The 26,744-nt window shown below is 44.0% G+C and overlaps 2 protein-coding genes across 3 annotated transcripts in view; both read right to left on the reverse strand.

The window, feature by feature from the left end:
• Positions 1 to 2,363: 2,363 nt before the first annotated feature.
• On the reverse strand, positions 2,364 to 7,944 carry LOC135544138 (ras-related protein Rab-1A-like). Of its 2 annotated transcripts, XM_064971544.1 has the most exons (7): positions 7,857 to 7,944; positions 7,560 to 7,645; positions 5,093 to 5,165; positions 4,871 to 4,966; positions 4,682 to 4,777; positions 4,455 to 4,586; positions 2,364 to 3,467 (listed from the first exon to the last, which is right to left on the reverse strand). In XM_064971544.1, the coding sequence occupies exons 2-7, from the start codon at positions 7,571 to 7,573 to the stop codon at positions 3,273 to 3,275; spliced, it is 606 nt and encodes a 201-aa protein (XP_064827616.1). In that variant the 5' UTR covers positions 7,574 to 7,645; positions 7,857 to 7,944; the 3' UTR covers positions 2,364 to 3,272. The 2 variants fall into 2 exon arrangements, with proteins under 2 accessions (XP_064827616.1, XP_064827615.1); XM_064971543.1 differs by having other exon boundaries at positions 7,560 to 7,930.
• Positions 7,945 to 8,786: 842 nt separating this feature from the next.
• LOC135544139 (EH domain-binding protein 1-like protein 1) overlaps positions 8,787 to 26,744 on the reverse strand; it is a 30,913-nt gene continuing 12,955 nt past the window's right edge. The window contains 18 exon segments of the mRNA XM_064971545.1: positions 8,787 to 11,260; positions 11,409 to 11,523; positions 11,856 to 11,929; positions 12,084 to 12,183; positions 12,341 to 12,452; positions 13,150 to 13,211; positions 13,373 to 13,396; positions 13,399 to 13,423; positions 13,576 to 14,142; positions 14,252 to 14,300; positions 14,537 to 14,709; positions 14,873 to 15,112; positions 15,114 to 15,219; positions 19,995 to 22,280; positions 23,126 to 23,686; positions 24,041 to 24,532; positions 25,270 to 25,477; positions 25,618 to 25,674. Coding sequence (XP_064827617.1) covers positions 11,173 to 11,260; positions 11,409 to 11,523; positions 11,856 to 11,929; positions 12,084 to 12,183; positions 12,341 to 12,452; positions 13,150 to 13,211; positions 13,373 to 13,396; positions 13,399 to 13,423; positions 13,576 to 14,142; positions 14,252 to 14,300; positions 14,537 to 14,709; positions 14,873 to 15,112; positions 15,114 to 15,219; positions 19,995 to 22,280; positions 23,126 to 23,686; positions 24,041 to 24,532; positions 25,270 to 25,477; positions 25,618 to 25,674 — 5,339 coding nt within the window. The 3' untranslated portion in view covers positions 8,787 to 11,172.

The following is a 26,744-nucleotide window of genomic DNA, read 5'->3' on the forward strand; positions in this document are numbered from 1 at the left end:
AACTCACCGATCCTGACTAACCATTTCTGTATGAACTTCACTTTGTGCACGTGGGCATTGTCATGCTGAAACAGGAAAGGGCCTTCCCCAAACTGTTGCCACAAAGTTGGAAGCACAGAATCGTCTAGAATGTAAGTGTATGCTGTAGCATTAAGATTGCCCATTACTTGAACTAAGGGGCCTCGCCCGAGCATGAAAAACAGCCCCAAACCATTATTCGTCCACCACCAAACTTTACAGTTGGCACTATGTATTGGGGCAGGTAGCGTTCTCCTGGCATCCTCCTAACCCAGATTCTTCCGTCAGACTGCCAGATGGTAAAGCGTGATTCATCTCTCCAGAGAATGTTTTTCCACTACTCCAGCGGCAAGCTTTACACCACTCCAGCTGACACTTGGCATTGCGCGTGGTGATTTTAGACTTGTGTGAGGCTGCTCAGGCCATAGAAACCCATTTCATGAAGCTCCCGACGAACAGTTATTGTCCCAACGTTGCTTCTTGGTGCAGTTTGGAACTCGGTAGTGTCTTGCAACCGAGGACAAATGATGTTTACATGCCACGCACTTCAGCTGTGCCATTCTGTGAGCTTGTGTGGCCTACCACATCGCGGCCGAGCCGTTGTTGCTCCTAGATGTTTCCACTTCACAATATCAGCACTTACAGTTGACCTGTGAAGCTCCAGCAGGGCAGAAATGTGACAAACTGACTTGTTGGAAAGGTAGCATCCTATGACGGTGACACATTGATAGTTACAGAGCTCTTCAGTACAGGCCATGCTACTGTCGATGTTTGTCTATGGAGATTGCATGGCTGGGTGCTTGATTTTATACAGCTGACAGCAATGGGTGTGGCTGAAATAGCCGAATCTACAAATTTGAAGGGGTGTCCACATACTTTTAGTGTATAGATTAAGGAAGCCTGATCGGTCCGCTAACAAACAGATTTTACTCAATTAAAAACTCTGCTACCTTCCCCTGGTATGTTGCTTACCATCCAACCACAAATAACACCTTTATCAAAAAGGCAAAGGATATCAATGGTTATGCTTAAAGGCATGTGGAATTCCCAGCCAGACCCAGTTCTACAGTATTTATTCAGGACAGCAAAAGTTTCTCTTGTTGTAATCCCCATACAATTTGAGATGCTGGTGTTATCTCTTCGGTCCTCTGTCTCGCTCTCCCTCTATAATGATCATTAGCATAGACATCTGCAGTTAAAATTGAAGCAAACATTCAAACAATACAATCAAACAAAGCCTAACTGGGGTAGACTATGTGTGCCATACTCTCCAAAAAATTCATTTCAACACATACCAAAATCTAACCTTCCTTTAATGCTGGATCATGGAGATTAATGGCATGGTTGAGCTAGTAACAGGGCCGGTTCCAGGCATAAGCGACGTGGTTGCTTAGGGCCTCCACGACCAAATTTATATTTTTAAATCAGGAACTCAGTCAGTTACTCTCAATTTACTTTTGAGAGTAACAATAGTAGAAAACACCAGGTGAAATTTAAACATTTGCTTGTGCATCCTTACTTTTTCTCTTGTTATGTCTCTCACTGACAGTCAATCAATTAGCCATGCCAGCTAACAATTGTTAGATTGGTAGTTAGCTGGCTAGACTATCTAAACTTGTAATAATCATGACCGGACAAGTGTGCAGGGAACCTGACCTCCAGGGGGCCCCCATTGATTTCGTTATTCACACTCAGACCATATTAACATGGCATGTCATTACAAAATGTGTAGAATGACAGGAAATTAGCTTTGAAACTGCAAAAATCTCTCTCCATCCCATGGCAAAATATGTAGAATAGCAGAAAACGTGCTTTAAAACTGCTACATTTTCTCAAAGTCCCATGGCAAAACATGTAGAATGACAGAAAATGAACTTTAAAAAGTACAATTTTCGCTTCACTGTAAGAGGGGGCCTATATTGTTTTGCTGCAGGGTGGCACACTATTAAGTGCAATACTTTGGACCAGGGCCCTATAGGCAGCAGGTCGCCTAGCGGTTAGGAGCGTCCGCCCAGTAACCTCAAAGTTGCTTGTTGGAATTCCTGAACCGACTAAGTGAATAATCTGTCAATGTGCCCTTGAGCAAGGCACTTAACCTTAATTGCTTGCTGTGTTGAACAATGGGCAGTTCAATACCTCTGTCAATTAAATATGTTATGTGTGTATTTGATCTGGATACGAGCATCTGCTAGAGCCGCCCCTGGCTAGTACTGTAATAATGAAAGGGAAGTTGTCAGACACCAACCAGAGGTTGCCCATATACTGTAGGGAACATGTAAAGCTGTGATGGTACAGCAGCATTCTGAATTGATGTGAGGTCAAATGAAATGCTCATGTATTGGATATGCCTTAATTCCCTCCTGTTTATAGCCAGCTTCCACTCCAAAAAGAACCAAATGCTGTCAGCCTTTGGTTATGCACTCAATCATTAGGTAACAACAACGTAATTGATTATACACATTCTAGATTAGAAAACAGAAAATCAGAAACAAACAAACATCACAGTAATAAAACCACCTTGTAATAATAGTATCATATAGCAATGATTAAATCAGACATTAAAGATGTGGACACCATGATGGCAGGTTTCCATTTACCACGTGGTCCCCAGGTTGCGAAAACTGTTTTGACTTCACCATGTCCTCTCCTTTTCCTCAACAGCAGCCCTATATCATGTTTGTGTGCACGGGCCCAATGATTTATGGCCAATATACCATGGCTGAGGGCTGTGTCCAGGCACTCCGCGTTGCCTCGTGCATAAGAACAGCCCTTAGCCGTGGTATATTGGCCATATACCACACCTCCATAGGCCTTATTACTTAAGTAATATATTCAACCATAGTTGAAAGAACATCCATGATTTCTTTCAATCACATACATACATATAGATATATGTGTGTGTGTGTGTGATAAAAACAATTATGTGATACATATGAGAGACAGAAAGTGCTGGATTTAGTTACAATCATCAGTTATGCCTTATCACATTTTTTTATTAAGATATTTCCACTTCTGTGCATATCGTAATTTTTTTTTCTTTTTTTTTTTTATATTTGAGTGGGTACTATTCCTTCAGCACAAAACTTTCTTACCCACTCAATTATGGGCATTGATCAAGAGGTAAAAAATGTCAACCAGTTCTTGAAGATCCCGCCACCATATTTTCCTGTTCTGTCAGAAGTACCCCAACTTCAACCCAATACTGTTACTCTACTCATGGGCCTCTGGGGGTGAGAGGAGAGGGCAGGACCATCCTAACAGCATCCTCCCCCAGACTGCCTCACTGGAGTGCTGTCAATCTTCAGGTTGTGCTTCTCTCCTCCTGCCGTGGCCCCGGGCCCCATGCGCTTCTTAATCTCAGCCGCCATGGTCATGAAGGATTGCTCCACGTTAGTTGCGTCCTTCGCACTGGTCTCCAGGAAGGGGATGGATAGGGAGTCAGCAAATTCCTGTTTGAGGAGAGTGAGATGGTCAATCACCAGTCTGACTGCAGTAGTAGGGTGCTTCAATTGCAAGTAATAGTGTGTCCCAAGGGTTGATAATTGAGCATGTCGACCAGGGCATAACATGAAGACCCGCCAAACGTAGGTAGATTTAGGTACTAGTGGGTAAGAATGTCTATTTCCCCAGCCATGCTGGCAAGTGGTCAATTTGCAGGGTTCTACAATGCGAGCGTTACATTCAAAAATAGTGTAAAGTAAAGTAACAAGTAAAGTATGAAAAATGCAGCAGTCGCTGTTTTCAAAGTATTTCTGCGTTTTGTTTAATAGCTGCTAATCGCACAAAGAAATAAGAATCCTATACCCCTCCTCACACAGCAACATTGCCTTACAGGGGAGCTGTGCACACACTGAGTGAAGTGCTGATAGATTCATTTTGAGGCGCTGTGCACAGGCATACAGGCTGGTCTAATTTACCCTAAACAAATCTACAAAGTGAGACTTAGTCCTCAAGCTCAGTTGTTTTTCAATGTTAGTTTGAGTCTGCTGCTTCAACCGATAGTGAAGACACGCTCTATAGTCAGATCAAAAAATCTCAGACACACGACACTACTCATTTCCTGTTACCACGGTAATGTCCCGCCCTTAAAGGGGCAGATAAAAAATTGAGTCTGATATTTTGATTTAAAAGACTCACGTCACAAAAAAATTAATTAAATTGAGCAATATACCACATTACTTCTTACATTTCTTGTTTTAGAAACATTAAAGCATGGTGATCTGTTTTTTGTATGTTTATGGCCCCCCCAAAAAATTGACTGCTGAAAATATTTGAGTGGCTGGTGTATTTTCTTAATTTACCTGCCACAGTGGCTGGTAGACAAAAAGTACATTTTAGGCCCTGATGTAAACTACAACAAACTAAGGCTACAGAGTATAATATACCCAAATACTGTGGTTAATCTGTATGAGAGTCCACGATTCCTGAGGACTCACCTTGGCTGTCGTGTAGTCTACTACCTTCTTGGTGGTGAGGTCACACTTGTTACCCACCAGCAGCTTGTTGACATTCTCGCTGGCATAGCGGCCAATCTCCTGCAGCCACTGCTTTATATTGTTGTAAGACTCCTAGAAAGAGAAAATACCTCAGTTACGTGTTGTCAATAAATGCAGGTTGACTCATAGATGTTAATTAATGTTCTTTGTAGAGGGGCGTCACTAACCTGATCTGTTACATCATAGACAACGATGATACCATGGGCTCCTCTGTAATAGCTGGAGGTGATGGTGCGAAACCGCTCCTGACCAGCAGTGTCCCACTAAAGACAATTTAAAATATATAAGTCAACGCACTACATGAAAGTGCAATTAAACTTCCCAGGACAGCTGCCAGAGCTGCTGACTCAACTCACAATCTGTAGTTTGATGGTCCGGCCATCCAATTCAATAGTTCGGATTTTGAAGTCCACGCCGATGGTGCTTATGAAACTTTCCGTGTAGGTGTCATCCTGAAATGCATAATAAAAAATAAAACATAGCTTTAATCAACAAATGGACACACAGTATCCATCCAAATGATGTAAAGCTGAAGACTGATCAAAATGACAGTAACACTGAACACTGATAGTTCTTACCGCAAATCGAAGCAGGAGGCAAGACTTTCCCACCCCTGAATCACCAATCAGAAGCAGCTTGAACAGGTAGTCACTAGGGGGAAACCAGGTTAGAGAACATTAAATAACAAACCAACAAATCTATTCAATCAAGCCCCCAGCATTGACTTTCATCTGGGTCTCTGGGGAGTTAGGCTAAGTTCATATGCAATGCTGCCATTTCCATCTGAAATTAGCTATGTTATTATAGCTACAGTTGTAAGGGTGTGCAAAGAAATGTCAAAGAGGAAAATGTCAATTACAAACTTGGTGGGTCGAGCCCTGAATGCTGATTGGTTAAAAGTGCATTTCAGCCGGTGCCTAATCCACAAATTACTACCAGCTAAATCTATGACGTTAAAATGCCTATTTACTCTGTTCCATCTAACTGCGCAATCCACTGTCTCATCAGCCCAAGCAGGAAAGTCATAAACTTGATCTCCACTAGAAAAAGCATCTAGACATTATCTCACACTTATTTCAGACTAACATTTAGTTTAACAGCGGAGATTTGTATAAACCTTGCTGTCACAGTCTCTCTGACATTTGCAACATTGTTTCAATATTAAAAATCGATCTCCAACTGTCCCAGAGTACTGAACCTTTAGGGGTCGGGACGAGAGAGAGGCAGGCAGCATTTCTCAGCCAGTCAAAATCATGAATCAGCTGGCATAATTTTTATGGATATATACAAGGTAATGTCAATTGAAACAAGGTCAATCGAAACGAAGTGCAGCTAGTTTGCAGTCTTTCCAGCTTCAGTGATTATGTTAGCTGTGTTGTTGGCTAGCTCCTCTGAACAACAGTGTCCTGAAGAGAGAGCACGTTTTCTACACCAGGCGAAATTGTGCATCCTTAGCTCATTGTTATAGATGTATCCAAATAAATGTCACTAGAAAACAGCTTAAACAAATGCAGCTACTGTTGTTATTCTGTCTGCACTGTTTGACGTGACTAAATACAGTAGTTGTCTAGCTAGCAAGGGATAAGAACGTACGGCAATGTAACATTTAGAATGAACGACTGGGTCACGTCCATAGATACAGAACAAAAAGACTGACCGACTGGGTCGCAGCTCTGGCAACCGAACCAATAGAACGAACGACCAGCCGGCTTGGTAGCAACCCTAGATTTGTTTCAGGACTACATCTTGTGGAAGGATAAAATACTATGAATAAATTCATCAAATGAACATCAATTATTTTCCAGTTGTCGTGGTAATACTATTAAAGTGTAGATGCCAATCACCATATAAGTTTAAAGATGAAAAAGCCTGGAAGGAGGAGAGATTGTATTTATTTAACCAGGTAGGCAAGTTGAGAACAAGTTCTCATTTACAACTGCAACCTGGCCAAAATAAAGCAAAGCAGTTTGACACAACACAGAGTTACACATGGAGTAAAACAAACATACAGTCAATAATACAGTAGAAAAATAAGTCTATATACAATGTGAGAAAATGAAGTGAGATAAGGGAGGTAAAGGCAATAAATAGGCCATGGTGGCAAAGTAAATACAATATAGCAATTAAAACACTGGAATGGTAGATTTGACAGTAGATGAGTGTGCAAAGTAGAAATACTGGGGTGCAAAGGAGCAAAATAAATACAGTAGAGAACTAGAAACGATCCGGCTGGTCGTTTTATGTGTGGATTAATTGTCGGAGTAGAGGACCTTGTGCATTTCAGGTAAAATAACAACTCAATGTTTATATCCCAGGAAAAATGAACTATCAACAGCAAGCTAGCTAAATAGGGCAAATTAGCTAGCAAGTGCAAGCTAACTAGCCATACAGGTTCAATGGTTTTAGACCTGTTGCCAAATTAATGTCATTACAAAATAAATTAATGCACGATAGCGCACGCGCCCAGCCGGTTTGGGTTCCGTGTTAGCCGTGGTTTATTGGCAATATATACACAACACACCTCCTCGGGCATTATTGCTTAAATATAGAACGTTGCAAGAAACAACTAACTAGATAAACAATATTATACATTGTTTTGTCAGCATTGCTTTTGCTATGATCATGACAACATTGTACCAAAACAACCCGATATGATGGCAGATGTAAGGCACAGAGCGAGCTAGTACGTAAACAAAAGATGACACAGCGATTTGTGATTTAACGTTAGCAAGCTAACAGTAGCTAGTTAGCTAGCTACATTTGTTTTCACTCAGAAAAACATCTGTTTTTGTGTGTGCAGTTAGCTACTGTAACTAGCTATGTATTTAAGGGCACTTGTTTTACTTGTGTATTTTGTTTTGCGGTAGACGTGTTTGACGTACTGTAGTGATATAAATGGTTGATTGTTGGTCATTTGTATAACGAATATTTGTGCCTGATATGTCATTTGTACTTGGAATAAAGAATACAACAAAATGTTTGTTACATCATCGGTGTTATTAGATATGGAGCTAACAAAAACACCTAAACATCAACTTTACTCACTATTCAGGATTCATGGTGTCCGAAATCTGTGTTTTCTTGGCCCTGTCTGGGTCACACACTCATCTTCTTGGTAGCTAGCTGCGTTGCTATCGTTGTAGGAAAGAAGACTTGTTGTTGTAGCTAGCTAACGTTATTGTACAGAAAATAAATTAGCTAACATTAGTTTATGCAAATGGTTCTGCAATTTCACGAGCCAAAATGTTTTGTATAGCTTGTTGGTTAGGTAAGTAACTCAAGTGTTCGGTGACTAACCAATTTAGCTAGAATTAGTGTTGCTAGGTAAACAGCTTTGTTTACCTTGTTGTTCTCGCTTTACTTGTTGCTTACTCGTCCTCATCCCTAGCCTTTTGCGCATGTGTCAGTGAGTGATGACGTTAAATAGTTTTCCTACACAGATTGGAAAATGTAGTTCAGCCAAAGTCCTTCTGAACGTTCCTCTGGCCAGCTGCGTCTTTCTTTTCCCCATTGCAGTTAAGCCAAAACCACGCCCCTTTATTCAGAGGGGCGTTCTAAAACGCTTTGAGCGCTCTCCAAGTCCGGAAGTGAATATCAGGTAGCGCGAAACTTCAGTCACTGATTAATAATATTTGCCATGTTTCAAAATTTCTAAAATATAATAACATGTCGTGGACCGAGCTAGCCATTATTAACGTTCAAAGACAGATTCAATGGCTGTAGCATAGCGTATTCGACTGAATGATTAGCTAATAAATATTTGAGAAATTATGAATAATAAGCATATGATTTGACCTGATAATAGACTACTAATGATAATATAACAACTTCAAATTCCGAGCAAGTAACGTTAAGTAGCTTAGGTTAATTTAGCTCACCTTCAATTGAGAGAATTCAGCAGAGTTCTCAGAGACATTTATACAACTCATTGAAACTCTGAAAATAAATACATGATAATAATATGCCTACATTACGGTAGGCAGCTAATTGTTCAATTACACTTTCTTTCCTTACAATACACATTTTCTGATCCACCAAAGGAGGCGTATTTATTCTTCATGCACAAACGTAATAAATAATAGTGCAAGATCAAGATAATAGATATGTTCCGAACACAATGACATCTATCCACGAAAAAGTGAAGAAGTACCACATAATTTAATATGACAACAAATTAGAGAAAACATATTCAAACAAACTCTTAAAATGTATCATGTATCACTCACAGGTTTAAACAAAACATTGCGTATCCTTTTTAAAAAAGAGGCTTGGTCAAAGTAATACTTTATTGTCACATCATTACATTTTCAGATCTACCCCCCCCCTCAAAATGTCACATGCTTCGTAACAAAAGAAAGAAGTGTTGACTAACAATGAAACGCTTACTTAAGGGCCCTTTCCAACAATGCAGAAAACAAAACAAAAATTGAAATAGTTGAAAAAAATAGAAGAAAATAATATTAATAACCCCATGAATAATAGTAATCATCATCTATGATAAATAGCACATAACATCGAACAAGCCATTGGTAAATGTTGACTCTATTATTACTAGACAATTTGACAGATCTTTCAAAAACATGCAGTGCCAGGTAATTAATTTAAATTTGTTTTAACTAGGCAAGTCTTAAGAAACAAATTCTTATTTATAATGACCCCTGCCAAACCCTAACTCAGACAACACTGGGAAATTGTGTGCCACCCAATCACAGCCAGGTGTGACACAGCCTGGAATTGAACCAGGGTCTGTAGTGACACCTTTAGCACTGAGATGCAGTGCCTTAGACCGCTGCACCACTTGGGAGACTCAGAATAATACAGTATTATATACAGGATGGTATGTATGTTTTCCAAGTAGGACTACTAGCTTCTGTCTACAACTAGTTTCACCTTTATTCACTATTCTCTTTTTCTTTCATTTCTGTTTTGATCTGACTGTTCATGCCACTTGTAATATGACACACCTAACCCAAACATTTCTCATGCACATGTCCAATCCATAAATAATAGAAAGATTGATAAAACACAATTACAAGTCATCACCAGAAGTCATCAAGACATGATACTCTCATAAACTTGAGTCTTTCATCAAACATCTGGGTCCAAAGTAAAACACAGAGCTGCTGTTACCAAACCCTCCTGTATACACAGAGCTGATGTTACCAAACCCTCCTGTATACAAAGAGCTGATGTTACCAAACCCTCCTGTATACACAGAGCTGATGTTACCAAACCCTCCTGTATACACAGAGCTGATGTTACCAAACCCTCCTGTATACACAGAGGCCTGATGTTACCAAACCCTCCTGTAAACACAGAGCTGATGTTACCAAACCCTCCTGTATACACAGAGGCCTGATGTTACCAAACCCTCCTGTATACACAGAGCTGATGTTACCAAACCCTCCTGTATACACAGAGCTGATGTTACCAAACCCTTCTGTATACACAGAGGCCTGATGTTACCAAACCCTCCTGTATACACAGAGCTGATGTTACCAAACCCTCCTGTATACACAGAGGCCTCATGTTACCAAACCCTCCTGTATACACAGGGGCCTGATGTTACCAAACCCTCCTGTATACACAGAGGCCTGATGTTACCAAACCCTCCTGTATACACAGAGGCCTGATGTTACCAAACCCTCCTGTGTACACAGAGCTGATGTTACCAAACCCTCCTGTATACACAGAGCTGATGTTACCAAACCCTCCTGTATACACAGATCTGATGTTACCAAACACTCCTGTATACACAGAGGCCTGATGTTACCAAACCCTCCTGTATACACAGAGGCCTAATGTTACCAAACCCTCCTGTGTACACAGAGCTGATGTTACCAAACACTATTGTATACACAGAGCTGATGTTACCAAACACTCCTGTATACACAGAGGCCTGCTGTTACCAAACACTCCTGTATACAAAGAGGCCTGATGTTACCAAACCCTCCTGTATACACAGAGCTGATGTTACCAAACACTCCTGTATACACAGAGGCCTGCTGTTACCAAACACTCCTGTATACAAAGAGGCCTGATGTTATCAAACCCTTCTGTATACACAGAGGACTGATTTATTTTGTGTCTAAACACCAGACCGTTCATTTCATAGCCAGTTCCATCAAAGCATTCAGGCAAAGTTCTCTTATATTGTTGATGAGATCAGTGAGATGTTTATAGACATAAAAGTAAACATTATGGCCTATACATCTGAACCTCTTAGCTTCATGGCAGTCTAAAAGTACGCAACACATCTGTTTGTACAGTGGGCTTTCTGTCTATTGAATGACAGAGTAAGGCACATTGTCAGACTGAATTGGAAAGGTCCTCGTTTCTCAAACAAAAGTACTCCATGGATGGGCGACCTTCCCAGAGTCTCTTACCTCAAGGTACAGAGGGATTTATTTCTTCAAGTATCTCCAAAAGGGAAGGCACACAGCCCCAGCACCCCCGGGGGTATAATAGTTTATTAACGATCAGTCCCAAAATCCCAGTTAAGGATTTGTTGAAGTGGTGACATGTTTGTCTAGGAGTGTTTCATATTTTAGGTTGCTGAGTGACTGAGAGCTTGGTTTGAAGCAGAGATTGAGGAGGTTTAGTTCTAGATGGGTTGGTATTTAAGGCACTGCGCTATTTGTCATTGTCGTCCCTACTCTCACTGCAGCACACACTTGTCTTTGTTGCTGAAGTTCCTGCGTCTAAGCTCCAGCCCCCGCTCCAAACGCTCATCCTCCTCAACGGCACTGAGGACACACAAACACACGTATAAACAACCACACAGTAGTGCATCGTTTAAAACGTGTGTAGAATATGTGTGCTTATGTGTGTGCATACTTAGTGTGTCACACTGCATAAGCATGGCTGTATAACAAACAGATGGGCTAGACTCACCCTCTCTCCTTGGCGTCCAAGTCCCTGACCAGCTCGTCCCGCTGGTTGACCAGAGAGACCAGTTCCTGCAGTAGGAGCTCCTCCCGGTGCTGCTGGGCCTTAGTCTTCTGCCACTCTGAAGAGAAGGGGGATGAGGCAAGATAGAACATTTGTGGTCATATGCACGTCCTTAAAAAATGTAGTATTATAACAGAAAAGCTCACACACCGAATATGACAACGTTTCAAACCACAAGGATCTTCTTCAGGTCAGATCTGGACCAAAACATTGTCAATAAAGGTGGTAATTTGGAGCATATTAAGTGTGTGGGCCTTTCTGTTGTTTTCAGGGATGAGAGACGATATCATAGTCATTATATATACACACACAACTGCTATAGGTCTACAGTCGTCTCACTGGTTGTGTTCAATGTAAACAAGGTTGTGTTTATGCATTGGACTCACTAACCTTCATTGGCCATCATGGCTCTAAGTTCTCTATTCAGTAGTTCAAATCGTTTCTCCAAGTCCTGCTCTTCCTGCCTGTTAAATAGAATACATTCAATTAGCTGCCGTCTGCTGGGCACACACACAGAACATAATATGGCGCATTTCAGTTCAAACCATTTCCTAGTAATAAAATCATGTTACGTATTCTTAAGAATAATAGATGTGTGAGTGGTGTGTTGTGTCTTACAGCAGCTCCAGATGATCCTGTCTCCTGATCAGGGCGTTCTTCTTGTTGACCAGAGTGAACCACTCCTGGATCAGTTTCTCTTCCTCGTCACGGTCGCTACCTGGAGCAAGGACACAACACATGGCACCTCAGAGGTTAGACCCTGTTATATCTACTGAGAAAAGTCATCTGTGGCCTTTGATAAGCACACGTAAAGGTAAGCCTGGCACTTCCTGTTAGGTTTACAGCCACTTTTTTTATATTGTTCTGTTTCTCACTTGATTCCATCAGTCTTCTGAGTCTCCTCTCCACGACGCCTGCTCGGTTGTCAATATGCTTCTGTTCAGTCTCCAGGGCTTGCAGCTCACTCAGCACATACTGACTGGTGTCCTGCAGACGCGGACCATGAAGATACAGCGACACACATTGCCAAAACGGACATGCAAGGACAGACGCACAGATGAACATAGACGACAAAGAGAAAACAATCAGGAGATTAGAGGGTGAAACAGGAATAAAGGTGAAGAGAAATCCATGTTGACTCCAATGCTTCCCACAGTGTCAAGTTGGCTCGATGTCCAGGGTGGTGGACCATTCTTGATACACATGGGAAACAGTTGAGTGTGAAAAACCCAGCAGCGTTGCAGTTCTTGACACACTCAAACCGGTGTGCTTGGCACCAACTACCATACCCCGTTCAAAGGCACTTAAATATTTTGTCTTGCCCATTCACTCTCTGAATGGCACACATACACAATTCATTTCTCAATTGTCTCAAGGCTTAAAAATCCTTATTTAACCTGTCTCCTCCCCTTCATTGATTGAAGTTGATTTAACATGTAACATCAATAAGGGATCATAGCTTTCACCTGGATTCATCTGGTCAGTCTACATCATGGAAAGAGCAGGTGTTCATAATGTTTTGTAGACTCAGTGTATATAAAACACAGCAAATCAGATGTTTGACTGTACTGGGCCTTTAAGCTAAACAGAGAGAGAGAGAAGGTGGCCTAAACCAAAAGAGAAAAACAAATATAAACAGTCAAGTGGGTAATAATGTGAAGTCAAGGCAAAGGTTTGAACTGACCAGAGTATCCTCCTCCTGGCTTGGGACACTGGACTCCTGGACTTGTGCTGGGCTCCTTGACTCTACATACAGACCAAACAGCGAGACTGCATATTAATATATTTACAACAACAATAGAAAAAACTCAGAGTATGCAGAGTATTTCATATCATGCTTTACGCATTGTCCTTTTCTGTTGTCTGCTCATTCAGTTCAGGTAAAAATCTCCCGGTAAACCTCCTACCGGATTCTGAGGAGACATTCTTCCTTCTCTGTCTGATACACTTTCAGCTGACTGGACAGGAGACACAAACACAATAGACATGATAGGTAAAGAGAAACATGGCCTGGTTTAAATAGCAAAACATTCGCACATTAATTGAACATCAATCTCTGTTCAAATACAAGAAAACCGTTTTAAAAGCTGGGAAAGTATTCAGCATGTACCTCTGTGCTCTTAGATGTGCTACTCTGCTGCTCCACCACATCCCCTTCATCCATGGACTCACTCTTCAGCCGCAAGCGCCTTTTCTTCACCAGGTCGGCGTCTCTTACGTGACCAAATCCTGATTTGGCTGCAGAGGTGTGTGACCTGGGTGGAGGCACGGGTGTCTGTGTCTCTCCCGTTCCCCCATCCAAATCCCCAGCTCCGCTTCCCTTCTCTTCCACTTTTGTCACCCGTTTAGTCCAGGGGGGTGGCACTAGGCTCCCATTGGGCTTAGAAGCCTGTTCTGTAGCACCGTCCTCCAGGGAGATGCTACCTTCCTGTAACTTGCGGGCACAGAAGCGAGCAGCAGCATCCACATCAGAACCCTCACTGGGCTCAGTCACTGCATAGCTGGACTGGCTGCTGTTGTGCTCTATCTGAAGAACACTCAGCTCCTGCCCCGTAAAGTGGGTGCGGATCTGACTCAGGTAAGTCATGATGATCAGGCGGTCTGGCACAGAGAGTAGCACCATGTCTGAGGGCTCCAGCAGTCGGGAGATGCCCAGCGCAGCGAAGCCATCAAAGGCCTGTGGGAGAGGGAATAGTCAGGACAAAAAACAATGACTTCTGTGTTCCTTATAGACATTATGTATAATTATGTAAATATGTCATCAATAAGCTCATTGACGTTTTCACCTTCTTGTTGTTTAACTTGATATCGTTGGGTTCCAGTGCCTCAAAAGCTCTAAGAAAAACACCAGTAGTTAATAGAAGGACAGAGAGGACATTTTCTACTATTTTGTGAGAACTTCTACCCTATTTCCTGTAAGGAGATGGAATAATTCTACCTCTCCTACATTCAGCTGTATGGGTGGGTTTAAAGTACATGCGTGGACTACTAATAAAGTTGCTCGACATTTCACCTTCAGACTAGGATCGAATATTGTGGATGATTTATCTGATTAGTGATCAAGTGCTTACATCTTGTCGGGATAGAAGTGGTGTAGGATGGAACAGAAAGCCAGACCATTACGCCAGGAGGTGTTAAAATTAGTGACCTTCACTCCCTTATAACCCTGTGTAGCCACCTGGCACCACTCCAGTAAAGATCTGCTGGAGGACACGAGACCAGGACTGGGCAGAGGACCAGGCATCTGAGCAGGGTGTGAAGGAGAGAAAAGAGAGAGAGGAACAGAGAGGGGAGACCTGTTATAGATGACATTCTCATTAACATATTCAATGTTCAGCTGTGTTTTAAATATAATTAACTGTTTATATTCACTTGTAAAAATAAATAAATATGAAAATCAAATGTACCTCCTGGCTGAGGACGAACACATCCTTCCCATGAGCTTCGTCCTTGTCCGCAGGGAGAGTGGAGGCCTCTGGGGAAACTTCCTGGAAGACCACAGGAAAGGAAAGGTGTTTCTTCTTGCTGCGTCGAGGAGGAACAACCGTATCTGACGCTTGACCATAAAGGACCTCCTTATCTGCTGGGGTCTGTCCATTGGACTGTGGCTCTTCACTGCCTGAGTTACCCTGGATGTTACCCTGGATATGTTACCCTGGGTTGTGGTGTCTGGTGAGGATGGCTGAGAAGCTTTCTTAGAGCATCTTGTTGGGACAGCCAGGTCACTGGACTTCCCCCCTCAGCCGCCTCAGATCTATAGAGACAGAAATAGGAGAAATAAGACGATGGGACAGCAAAGGCAAGTTTCAGTTATACCCTCCAAAATGTTTGGGAAAGACAAACATTTTTGTTGTTGTTTTGGCTCTGTACTTCAGCAGTACGGATTTGAAATGACGTACAAATATCATACCCGCCCAAAATGCTCACCTCCCCTGTTATTGGTAATGGTGAGAGGTTAACATGTCTTGGGGGTATGACATTTGTGCATCTATAACTTTCTCACTCATCATTATTCACAATTCATTCAGGATTATCCATAATCATGGTAGCATCCACACGAATGTAGTGTTTAGAAGCATTTTCTATTCTTATCTACAATAAAAAGTGACTACAAAAGGACACATTATTTACCATTCATTTCTACTGGGCACAAAATCATCTGAAACACATCCAAAACAAACAGCAAATGCATCCAACTCATTTGTAGAGTCACAAGCTTTATGTAGTCATTGGGTGCTGGGAATATGGGACCAAATACTTCACTTTTTACTACTTTAATACACATAAGTGAATTTGTCCCAATAATGTCCAAAAAGTGCTTTAATTTCTAAACAGTTCACCTGATATGGATGAAAAACACCTGAATGTCTGCACAGTTATTGTATAATTTCCAATGTAAAGTGCTAGTGCACAGAGCAAAAACAACAACAAAATTGTAACTGTCCCAATTTTTTGGAGCTTACTGAATATCCTGCAAAACAAACAAAAACTGTTTAAAGTTAAGCACAGATTAATGTGAATATTATTTAACTGTGCAAGTAGTTACAAGAGCCAGATGACACGATCTGATTAACTTCAAATTGTTCTGCCAACTTACTGTTGATCCACTGATGAATCTACAGTGCAAAGAGTGGTATCCTGTTCTATCTCAAGGCCCTTCTCTTCCTCCTCAACCCCTAATTCAGTCACATTCTTATGGGAGACTGTCTCTGCTAATTCAGTCAATAACAAGCACTCCTCTTGGGCAGTGGCACAGAGAAAGGTAGAGAGCGGGCCATTGTCCATTTCAAGTCCTCTGTCAACAGGTACCCCATCTGTCCCTGTTTCTGTCCTCGGTGGATTGTCAAGTTCACAGTGGAGTTTGATGTCATACTCTCAGTGGTTGCCACCAGGTCCTCCAGGACCTGTCCATGACTAGTGTCAGTAATAGTCTCTGATGAGTTACTATTTGATGAGGAGGTGGCTATGGTAGAGTGCTCACAAATGATTTCCTGCTGACCTTTCCTTCCATCTAGGTCTAGGTGGTTTGACTCAGGACTGTCTAGACTGACTTCCTGGGGGATTACTGGTGATGGAGTCTCTTGCTCCTCACTGGCCTCGGACCCTGGGTGATCTTCTGGGTTCAGAGAGAGGTCTTCCTCATCCAAGAAGGGGATCAGGCGTTTTCTGACACAAGGGGCAGGCACAGGTACATCTGATGTCTCTTCTTCTGACTAATATTAGCCAGTAGCAACTTTTCCTCCTTTATGAGGCTTAGGTCATCTTTGGGGGGTTCTGCAGGGCTTATGTGAGGGTCCTTGGGACATGTAGTAGATGTTCCAGGTTGAGAGGGTGGTAGAGGCTATGGGACCACTGAGTTGACAGAGACAACTTTCTCATTGTCATCCTCCTGGTCAATGCTGGTCATTGGCTCCCTTCTCCTTGACTGTCACCAGAATGCTATCTGAAGAAGTTGTTTCCATGGCGAGGATGAGTGGTTTTGGAATGTCTTCCTTAAGCATCAGTGTTAAGGGTCTCCTTTGTTAAGCTATCTGTGCTGCTCTCTTGGGCCATTGCCTCATTACTTGTATTATCTGGTGGAGGGACAGCATTCTTTTGTTTTGGTGGAGTAAGGCAACTGGCAACAGGTGCCGTGTCTTGACTAACTCTTTCTGGGCCTACTTCCTGAAGAGGCACTGGAAGAGAAATATTTTTATTTTTGCTGCGATGACAGGGAAGTGGTTTCAGTTCAATGGTCCTGGCAAAAGGTTCTGCAGGAGGGGAGAACACTGACATGGCCTGCTGTATGGACAAACCATCAGGGCGTGTGTCCTCATGTTCAGCAGGTGGTGAAGAAGATAACACCCCTGGACTGTGAAACAGAGATATCAATGTTAGCCATCTGGCATGGCTACAATAGCAATTCAATAAATTCCCCAAAATGCAGACGACCACACGATCCTCAACAATGTCACAGACAAAAGACAACGGTCAACAGTAAACATCAACACGGCAAGCTCACTATCAGGTAACGTCCAGTTACATTCCCTGAACAACATTTCATTGGGTTCAGTTCACATGCTCATTCAGCACTAACATCCAACAATTCAACTCTCTCCTCAGGCATGGTAGTAGACTTTACGCACAAAGATATAAGTTCATGACAAATAACTTTACAAGAAATCTTCACAAGATCACTCAGCATAAAGATTATACTGTACCATTCCAAATGTCTGAAGACACAAACCCAGTCAAAACTTGACAGAGCTCCATTCCTATGGCATGAATAAAATCTGCCTCATTAAACCATGCAGGAAAGTAGTGCAGAGAGCGACAGGAGCTTAGGCACTTACCCTCCATTTACTGTATGTAAAACTCTGCTAGCCACACTGTGCCCATATCCTCTTGCCCATCTCAAACTCCAACTCATCTGAATTGCTGTCAGGGATGAACACTGGATCGTCTCCTTACAGGCTTTAGCGCCATTAACGATGGGGTGGCTTCGTCTTTATTTTCTTCCAAGCACTCTTCATAAGCTATTTCCTCCAGCTCTGCTTCTCTCGGTGGTGGGAAATCTTCTGTACAGCTTTTTAATCCTTTTTGTATTCTAGAAGTGGTAACACATCCCTCTCTGGTTTACCCTGGTTTACCCACAGTCTTCTCTTTCAGGGGTTCTGTGATCTCCGTCAGTGGTCTGTGATCTCCTTCAGTGGTTTTGTGATTTAATTCAGTGGTTCTGTGATCTCCTTCAATGGTTCTGTGATCTCCTCCAGTGGTTCTGTGACCTTTAGTGGTTATGTGATCTCTATTAGTGGTTCTGTGATCTCATTCGGTTGTTCTGTGATCTCATTCAGTTGTTCTGTGATCTCTTTCAGTGGTTTGCCAGTCTCTTTGTGTGGTTTGATGATCTCTTTCCGAGGTTTGGTCGTGTCTTTATGTAGTTTGGTGGTCTCCTTCAGTGGTTTGGCCTCTTGCTCAATTTTGTTGGTTGGGTCCTTTAACCATCTCTTGCGCCATAGTAGCTAAACGCAAAGTCTCCACTATAAGCTTATCCTGCCAGTCTCTTCTTGTAGAGAGATTTTTTTAGCTAATTAGCAACTTTACAACTACTTACTACATTGCAAAAAAAAATAAATGTCCCTTTTTCAGGGCCCTGTCTTTCAAAGATAATTTGTAAATATCCAAATAACTTCACAGATCTTCATTGTAAAGGGTTTAAACACTGTTCTCATGCTTGTTCAATGAACCATAAACAATTCATGAACATGCATTTGTGGAACAGTTGCTAAGACACTAACAGCTTACAGACGGTAGGGCAATTAATGTCAAAGTTATAAAAACTTAGGACACTAAAGAGGTCTTTCTACTGACTCTGACAAACACCAAAAGAAAGATGCCCGGGGTCCCTGCTCATCTGCGTGACATGTCTTAGGCATGCTGCAAGGAGGCATGAGGACTGCAGATGTGGCCAAGGCAATAAATTGCCATGTCCGTACTGTGAGACGCTTAACACAGCGCCACTTGGAGACAGAATAGACAGCTGATCGTCCTCACAGTGGCAGACCACGTGTAACAACACCTGCACAGAATCGGTACATCCGAACATCACACCTGCGAGACAGGTACAGGATGACAACAACAACTGGCCGAGTTACACCAGGAACGCACAGACTGTCCGCAATAGGCTGAGAGAGACTGGACTGAGGGCTTGTAGGCCTGTTGTAAGGCAGGTCCTCACCAGACATCACCGGCAACAACGTCGCCTATGGGCACAAACCCACCGTCGCTGGATAAGAGCATCTTGATAAGAGCATCTGCTAAATGACTAAACTGTACAGGGCACCCACTAATAATCTCATGAAGACATCAACATCAAGACCCTCCTCCTGTACAGCTACAGGAATCTGCTCCAGCCTGTCCAAAACCTGCTCATCTTCCAACACCTCCGATGTTCTCTCAGCGCTCTTCTTCGACACTGGATCTACCTGCTGCTCATTGTTGGGGTGTCCTTGGAAGAATCTGGCTGACTTGCACCTTCCTCACACTCAGTGTGGACAACAGCACATTTTTCCAGATACAATCTATTTTTCTTAGAAGGGTGAATTGGGCCTCCTCAGTCGATGGTGTGTCAAAGGCTCCTGAACTGTCACAGTGAAAGTAAATGTCTGTTTCTCTATTTTACTTGGAGGGAGATGGGAGGAAAATGTCCTATAGGTACTCAGTAATGTAGATCTCTGTTACAGACACCTGTCTAGATGGGCTGCCACGGATACAGATATGAAATGACACACTTGATTGGACACTAATCTGAAACCAACAGAAGGACTGGAATCCATAGAGTCATGATCCATAGGTAATGACTTCTAATATGGGGAAAATTACTAGTCTCCAGAAAAGTTATAGCTTAAACACAGTGTTATTGGCACTTGTTGGCGAGCATTAAAACATTTTTAAAATGTCAACACCACCACAATTATGCATGTCTAGTGTAAATGTGCCTCACAGACACTTTATGCCATGCTGTGATGTGTTCAACCCCCAGTAACTTACCCTGTTTGCAAGGTATTCTTTGTTGGCTCCAATGTGCTCATGCCTACTCCCTCTGTCCCCTTCTCCTTAGTTTCCTCCTCTAAAGTAGCCCACAGAGGCCTTTCTGCCTCAGTTACAGCCTCCCTACTGGGGGGACGCTTCATATCGCACGGCCCCTCTTTCTTCTTAACATCTGACTCTCCAGCTGGAGAAATCTCTCCTTCCACTGACACAGGCGTGTCAAACAGCAATGTGCGCTCCATGGTGAAGCTACCGACAGCCTTCGCGGGGAGATCCAGGAGGGGTGTAGTCGATATTGACGGTACACTTTCTTTACCATTTTCCTCTTCAATCATCTGTTTTCTAAGTGATTCAGAAGACTGGGTAGTGGGCTCTGGGGTAGCAGAAGACTGGGTAGTGGGCTCTGGGGTAGCAGAAGACTGGGTAGTGAGCTCTGGGGTAGCAGAAGACTGGGTAGTGGGCTCTAGGGTAGCAGAAGACTGGGTAGTGGGCTCTGGGGTAGCAGAAGACTGGGTAGTGGGCTTTGGGGTAGCAGAAGACTGGGTAGTGGGCTCTGGGGTAGCAGAAGACTGGGTAGTGGGCTCTGGGGAAGCTGAAGACTGGGTATTGGGCTCTGGGGTAGCTGAAGACTGGGTAGTGGGCTCTGGGGTAGCAGAAGACTGGGTAGTGGGCTCTGGGGTAGCAGAAGACTGGGTAGTGGGCTCTGGGGTAGCAGAAGACTGGGTAGTGGGCTCTGGGGTAGCTGAAGACTGGGTAGTGGGCTCTGGGGTAGTTGAAGACTGGGTAGTGGGCTCTGGGGTAGCAGAAGACTGGGTAGTGAGCTCTGAGGTAGCAGAAGACTGGGTCAGTGTGGGCTCTGGGGTATCAGAAGACTGGGTAGTGGGCTCTGGGGTAGCTGAAGACTGGGTAGTGGGCTCTGGGTTAGCAGAAGACTGGGTAGTGGGCTCTGGGTTAGCTGAAGACTGGGTAGTGGGCTCTGTGGTAGCTGAAGACTGGGCAGTGGGCTCTGGGGTAGAAGAATACTGGGCAGTGGGCTCTGGGGTAGAATAATACTGGGCAGTGTGCTCTGGGGTAGCTGACGACTGGGTAGTGGGCTCTGGGTTAGCAGAAGACTGGGTAGTGGGCTCTGAGGTAGCAGAAGACTGGATAGTGGGCTCTGGGGAAGCTGAAGACTGGGTAGTGGGCTCTGGGGTAGCAGAAGACTGGGTAGTAGGTTCTGAGGTACCAGAAGACTGGATAGTGGGCTTTGGGGTAGCAGAAGACTGGGTAGTGGGCTCTGGGGTAGCTGAAGACTGGGTAGTGGGCTCTGGAGTAGCAGAAGACTGGGTAGTGGGCTTTGGGGTAGCAGAAGACTGGGTAGTGGGCTCTGGGGTAGCTGAAGACTGGGTAGTGGGCTCTGGGTTAGCAGAAGACTGGGTAGTGGGCTTTGGGGTAGCAGAAGACTGGGTAGTGGGCTCTGGGGTAGCTGAAGACTGGGTAGTGGGCTCTGGGGTAGCAGAAGACTGGGTAGTAGGTTCTGAGGTACCAGAAGACTGGATAGTGGGCTTTGGGGTAGCAGAAGACTGGGTAGTGGGCTCTGGGGTAGCTGAAGACTGGGTAGTGGGCTCTGGAGTAGCAGAAGACTGGGTCAATGTGGGGTCTGGAGTAGCAGAAGACTGGGTAGTGGGCTCTGAGGTAGCAGAAGACTGGATAGTGGGCTTTGGGGTAGCAGAAGACTGGGTAGTGGGCTCTGGGGTAGCTGAAGACTGGGTCAGTGTGGGGTCTGGGGTAGCAGAAGACTGGGTAGTGGGCTCTGAGGTAGCAGAAGACTGGATAGTGGGCTTTGGGGTAGCAGAAGACTGGGTAGTGGGCTCTGGGGTAGCTGAAGACTGGGAAGTGGGCTCTGGGGTAGCTGAAGACTGGGCAGTGGGCTCTGGGGTAGCAGAATACTGGGCAGTGGGCTCTGGGGTAGCTGAAGACTGTGTAGTGGGCTCTGGGGTAGCTGAAGACTGTGGAGTGGGCTCTGGGGAAGCTGAAGACTGGGTAGTGGGCTTTGGGGTAGCTGAAGACTGGGTAGTGGGCTCTGGGGTAGCTGAATACTGGGCAGTGGGCTCTGGGGTAGCTGAAGACTGTGTAGTGGGCTCTGGGGAAGCAGAATACTGGGCAGTGGGCTCTGGGAAAGCTGAAGACTGTGTAGTGGGCTCTGGGGAAGCTGGCATCTGGACCAGCTCTGATTCATCTGAGATGATTTGCTTGTGACCCTCAACTCTGATAATAGCAGCTTCTGGTTTAACATCGTTGTCTGAGCTGAGAGGGCAAACATACGTGAAGGACATCAGTATTATGACACAGTGAATACTTACAGATCAGACACTCAAAATAACTGTAGGACAGGGCCAGGCATTGTCTTACATTTGAACTATTGCCAAGGATTACCACCAGACCATAATTCACACATATATGGTAAACTTGAACTGGGGTATCCCTGTAGTCATCAATTACTCTCAGTGTTACCGAGATGCCTCCCTTCCTTCCACACTTACCCTGTCTCCAGTGATTCTACATCTGGCACTAACATGTTCTCATCTACTTCCCCCTGTTCCTCCCTGAGGACTTCATCTTTGATCATCACTTCTCCAGAGTCCTGCTCTGGTTCCTGATCATTAGCTTTCTCCTCCAGGGCCTTCCAGAGTGGAACCACTGGCTGCTCCAGGGCCACTGTTGGAGGCTGAGGCTGTGGGCCTGTCTTCTCTGGCAGTTCTACATTCTCCATTGCATCCTCAGCTATGGTGTATAATGTGAATCTCAATTGGATCATAGGTTCACCGACTTCATATTGCGGGGGATGAGGCATTTTGGGTGTCTCTAGGCTTACTGGAGTAGCATCCATGATTTTACCCATAGAAATGGAATAACTACTGTTTGATAGTACATCTACTTCTATGGTTTTATCTACACTGACACTGCCTGACAAGGGAAATGTTTCTGTTTTGATGACACATGGTCAGAAGAACTGAAAGAGAAACAGAAGGTGACATGGAACAGGACATGGAGTGTGACAGAGGAAATGAGAGTTAGACAATAGAAAGGTTGACAAGGTTAAAGGACATTTCATAGAGAGGAAAATGCTAATAAGATGTGCTCTCACTCACCGCTCTTTCAGAACACAGTTAGCATCTCTTCTGTGTTCTTCCAAAACGCCCGCTTCCTCTTTCGCTGCGTTCCATTCAGAACTATGTGACTCCTCTATATTCTTGTTCACTTGAACTTCTAGAGTGGCTGATTTGTGCTCATCAGCTTGTGATAAGGAGGCCTTCTCATCCCGGGGTTGATGGTCCATCTGTTTCTTATCATTCTCTTTGGAGCCCATAACCTCCTCAGTCCATGACGGCCTTTTCGCTTTGATTGGCATTTTCATTTCCTTGTTTTTGCTGGGAGGACCTGCCTTCAGAGCAGCCATGTTTTTCAAAATTTCCTTGTCTTCATCTGACCTGTTGAGGTCATATAAACAAGGTGAATGAGGCACTGGGCTCTGTTTCCCGTGCTTCTTATCAACGGGCTGCTCTAGGCCTTTGGCGTGCTTCTCAGCTGCATCTCCACACGTGATGTTTCCAATCTCTGGAAGTGTCTTTGTGTTAACTGGGCCATGCTCTACGTGAAGCTCCATTGATGTTGGCACTCCAGTTGACTCTGGATCAGCTGTCCGTTCAACACTGTGGAAAGGGACATTGATGTTAAGGGTCTGAGCATCAATGGAGATATTATTCTCAGAAGTGCACGCGTGTGTGTGTGCATGCGCGTCCATGTGTGTGTGTGTGTGTGTGTGTGTGTGTGTATATGTGCATGTGTGTGAGTACACTTGCAATGGTAAACATATTTTTTGTGTTAAGGAGAAACAAAGAGGAGCTTTCAATAAACACACAAATAGTGTCTGTAAAATAGCCCAGTATAGTGTTTAGGCTTGTAAGGATGACATGTTATTATACATCATCACATGAGGATGAGGAAAAAGGATGAAACTGCAGCACAGTGTTAGTGTGTGCTTGCCTACGGAATGTCACACTTACCTTCCATCCTGATGATCCATTCCAGTCATCAAGGGGCTGAATGGTGACCTCTTGACTGCGCCCACTTTTGATGTTTCTTCATCTGCATTGTCCTCCAAAAATAAGTTACCGGCCATGACTGACGGATCAGGCGTCTCTATGATTATGTCATCAAGGTTGAGCTCAGCCAATGGCGGCTTGTCTGCACTAAAATGTTTTTCACCCGGGGTTGAGGCAGAGTTGTCCTCTGGTTTGGCAGGTTGAGAAGGCACTTCTTTGGTCTCATTGGATTTCTGTTTAAAGTCAGGCTTCTTTTCAGCCAATGGCATGTTATCAGCACTAAAAGCTCCCAGGATGTTGGTAGAAGGCTCTTTATGGGTAGTGCTTTCTGGTGCTTCTGTCTCTGGGCTAGAGAAAGGCCATGGAGGAGGGAGTGCTGGAATAAGCTCTGCTGAGACTTCTGTGTGAATAGGGCCAGGAACACCAGTTGCTGGGTTGCCATCTTGCCCAGAACTGAGGAACAAAGATACTTGGTGTCAGAGCTCAGATGCTGAGAGCAGGGAGGTTGCGGGGAACACAGCAGGCAGGTCACACACATTGGCAGGGTCATGAACCAGTAGTGTTAGGGAGGGTTGTGCTTTATAGAAGGTGAAATGAAAGTAGGTGTAACAAGACAAAGGGGAGGGGGTGAGTAATTATGGGTATAAATACCAGACACTAGAGACATGCATGCCACTCTTTACCAATCCTCCCTGTTTGAGGCCATACATAGGCCTATTTCTGTCCTTTATGAATCAACAGGGATCCATCAAGCAGGAGGTCAGATTACAGCATGTCTCTGCACTATTGCTGTAAAGCTGAAATCATGGCAATGGTTCCTTTCACTCCATAAAACGTTTATATCCATTGGCATCCATTTTATGGTTAGGCCAAAAATTATAGCAATCAATAGAGACGAAAAAGGCCATTTTTACACCAACAAATAACTTTCAATTCATTATTATTTTTCAAATAATCTTTCTCAAAAACGTTTGGATATTGTCCCATACAATAATCTGTACTCTTACTATTTGTTCATTTTGCCGACACCGCTGCAGTTCCCCAGTGACCCCACTAGACCCCGACTTTGAATACCACTGCCTACTACATCACACAGCAACAAGACAGCAACAACTCCATTTAAAAATCAACGTGTGAGGTCCAAGCTGTGAGGTGGCTGTACGTACGGTGTACCATCACTAGGAACTCACCCTTTAATAGTACAGGCATCTTTCAACCCCGCAGTTTTAATAGTACTGGCATCTTTCAACCCCACAGCTTTCTCAGCAGAGGCTTGTTGGTTCGTGATCCTGATGGCGCCAACAGTCCTGGGGGAGTGAGGAGACTCGTCCCCTCTCAGAGCCAGGGGAACAGTCTCACTGGACACGGATGCCGTCTGCTGCTCTGACAGTTTCGGACCTAGAGCAATCAGGGAGTAAAACATATAGATTATGCTATAATTAAGCAATAAGGCAAGAGGGGGTGTGATCGGGGGTTAGTATAGTTTGCACATTAGACTGATAGTATAAATATAGTGAGAACATGGCAGAATGTCTCACCAAGAGTAGGACTGTGGTAGACCTCTTCTGTGAGAGTCTTCAACTCCCTCTGTATCTCTGTAAAACACGCACACATACACACATCATGTCATGGGGATCACGTACAATATTATGTTATTTCAGTGTGTACAATTATGGCACTCAACAGTGCATAACATGATTTATACAGTATGTAAGTGTTGTTAGAACTGATATTTTACTGGCAGCAGTAACAGAACGTTTTACTCCATTACATATGCAACAGAATGTGTCATTCTGTCTACAGACAACAGGTACTTTGTGCAGGATATATTCTTAACTAAGTACACCACTTCATTGGTACTGTGCCTTCAGCCCTGCTCACAGGCATTGAAATGAATTTAGTTAAAGCTAAAATTTGGCCGTGGAATATTGTGGTTGTCTCAGTACTTTGCCAACAGGTAGTGTCGGGCAAGGGACAAACTGTCCAGAATGGTTTTATTGATGAAACTAGGCTGACGTCTTGGAGCTAGTTGCCCTCCCATGTCCTAATGGTTTTCATGCTGTGAGACCTGTTAGTTCAGTACCTGACTGGGAGGCAGTGAGAACAGCTGAGGCAGGGACAGTAGCAGGAATCAGAGGGACAGGCTTGGGTAGAGGGTAAGAGAGAGTGGCAACAACTAGGGCAAGTTTATGGTGGGTGTTAGGGTGAGGAGTTGGAGGGTTGTGAGAGAAAAGACATTTGACAGGAGGTGAGGACTTAGGGAAGGGGATGGAAAGGGGAGGAGAGTGAGGGTTACACAGGGCATCCAGGTCTAGGCTAGTCAACAGGGGTACAGGGGGGACAGGGGCCATGGCATCTCTGGGAGAGGGACAGAAATAGGAGGGGGACAGGCCAGAGGGGCCTGACACAGGCCTTGGCCTCCCCCACTCCCTCTGCCAGACTGAGAGAAGAGAGGTGATGAAGGGGATCGACAGAGAGAGAGTGGGGGTGGGATGAGAGAGAGAGCGAGAGAGAGAGAGAGAGGGAGCGAGAAAGAGGGAGCGAGAAAGAGGGAGAGCGAGAGGGAGTGAGAGAGAGAAAGAGAAAGAGAATTGTAAGTCAAAGATTGTAGGTAAACAAAGGAAGGGAGAAGAGAAAAATGCTATAATTAGTTCAGCAACCAGAA

Source organism: Oncorhynchus masou, chromosome 8 (assembly GCF_036934945.1).
Source record: "Oncorhynchus masou masou isolate Uvic2021 chromosome 8, UVic_Omas_1.1, whole genome shotgun sequence".
In the NCBI taxonomy this organism is placed as follows: Eukaryota; Metazoa; Chordata; class Actinopteri; order Salmoniformes; family Salmonidae; genus Oncorhynchus; species Oncorhynchus masou.

Excerpts from the sequence above, each read along its gene's own strand:
- LOC135544138 (XM_064971544.1), bottom strand. Across the intron at positions 4,778-4,870 it reads GGACCATCAAACTACAGATT|TGGGACACTGCTGGTCAGGA; the intron begins GTGAGTTGAGTC and ends AATTGTCTTTAG. Across the intron at positions 3,468-4,454 it reads TAGACTACACGACAGCCAAG|GAATTTGCTGACTCCCTATC; the intron begins GTGAGTCCTCAG and ends CTCCTCAAACAG.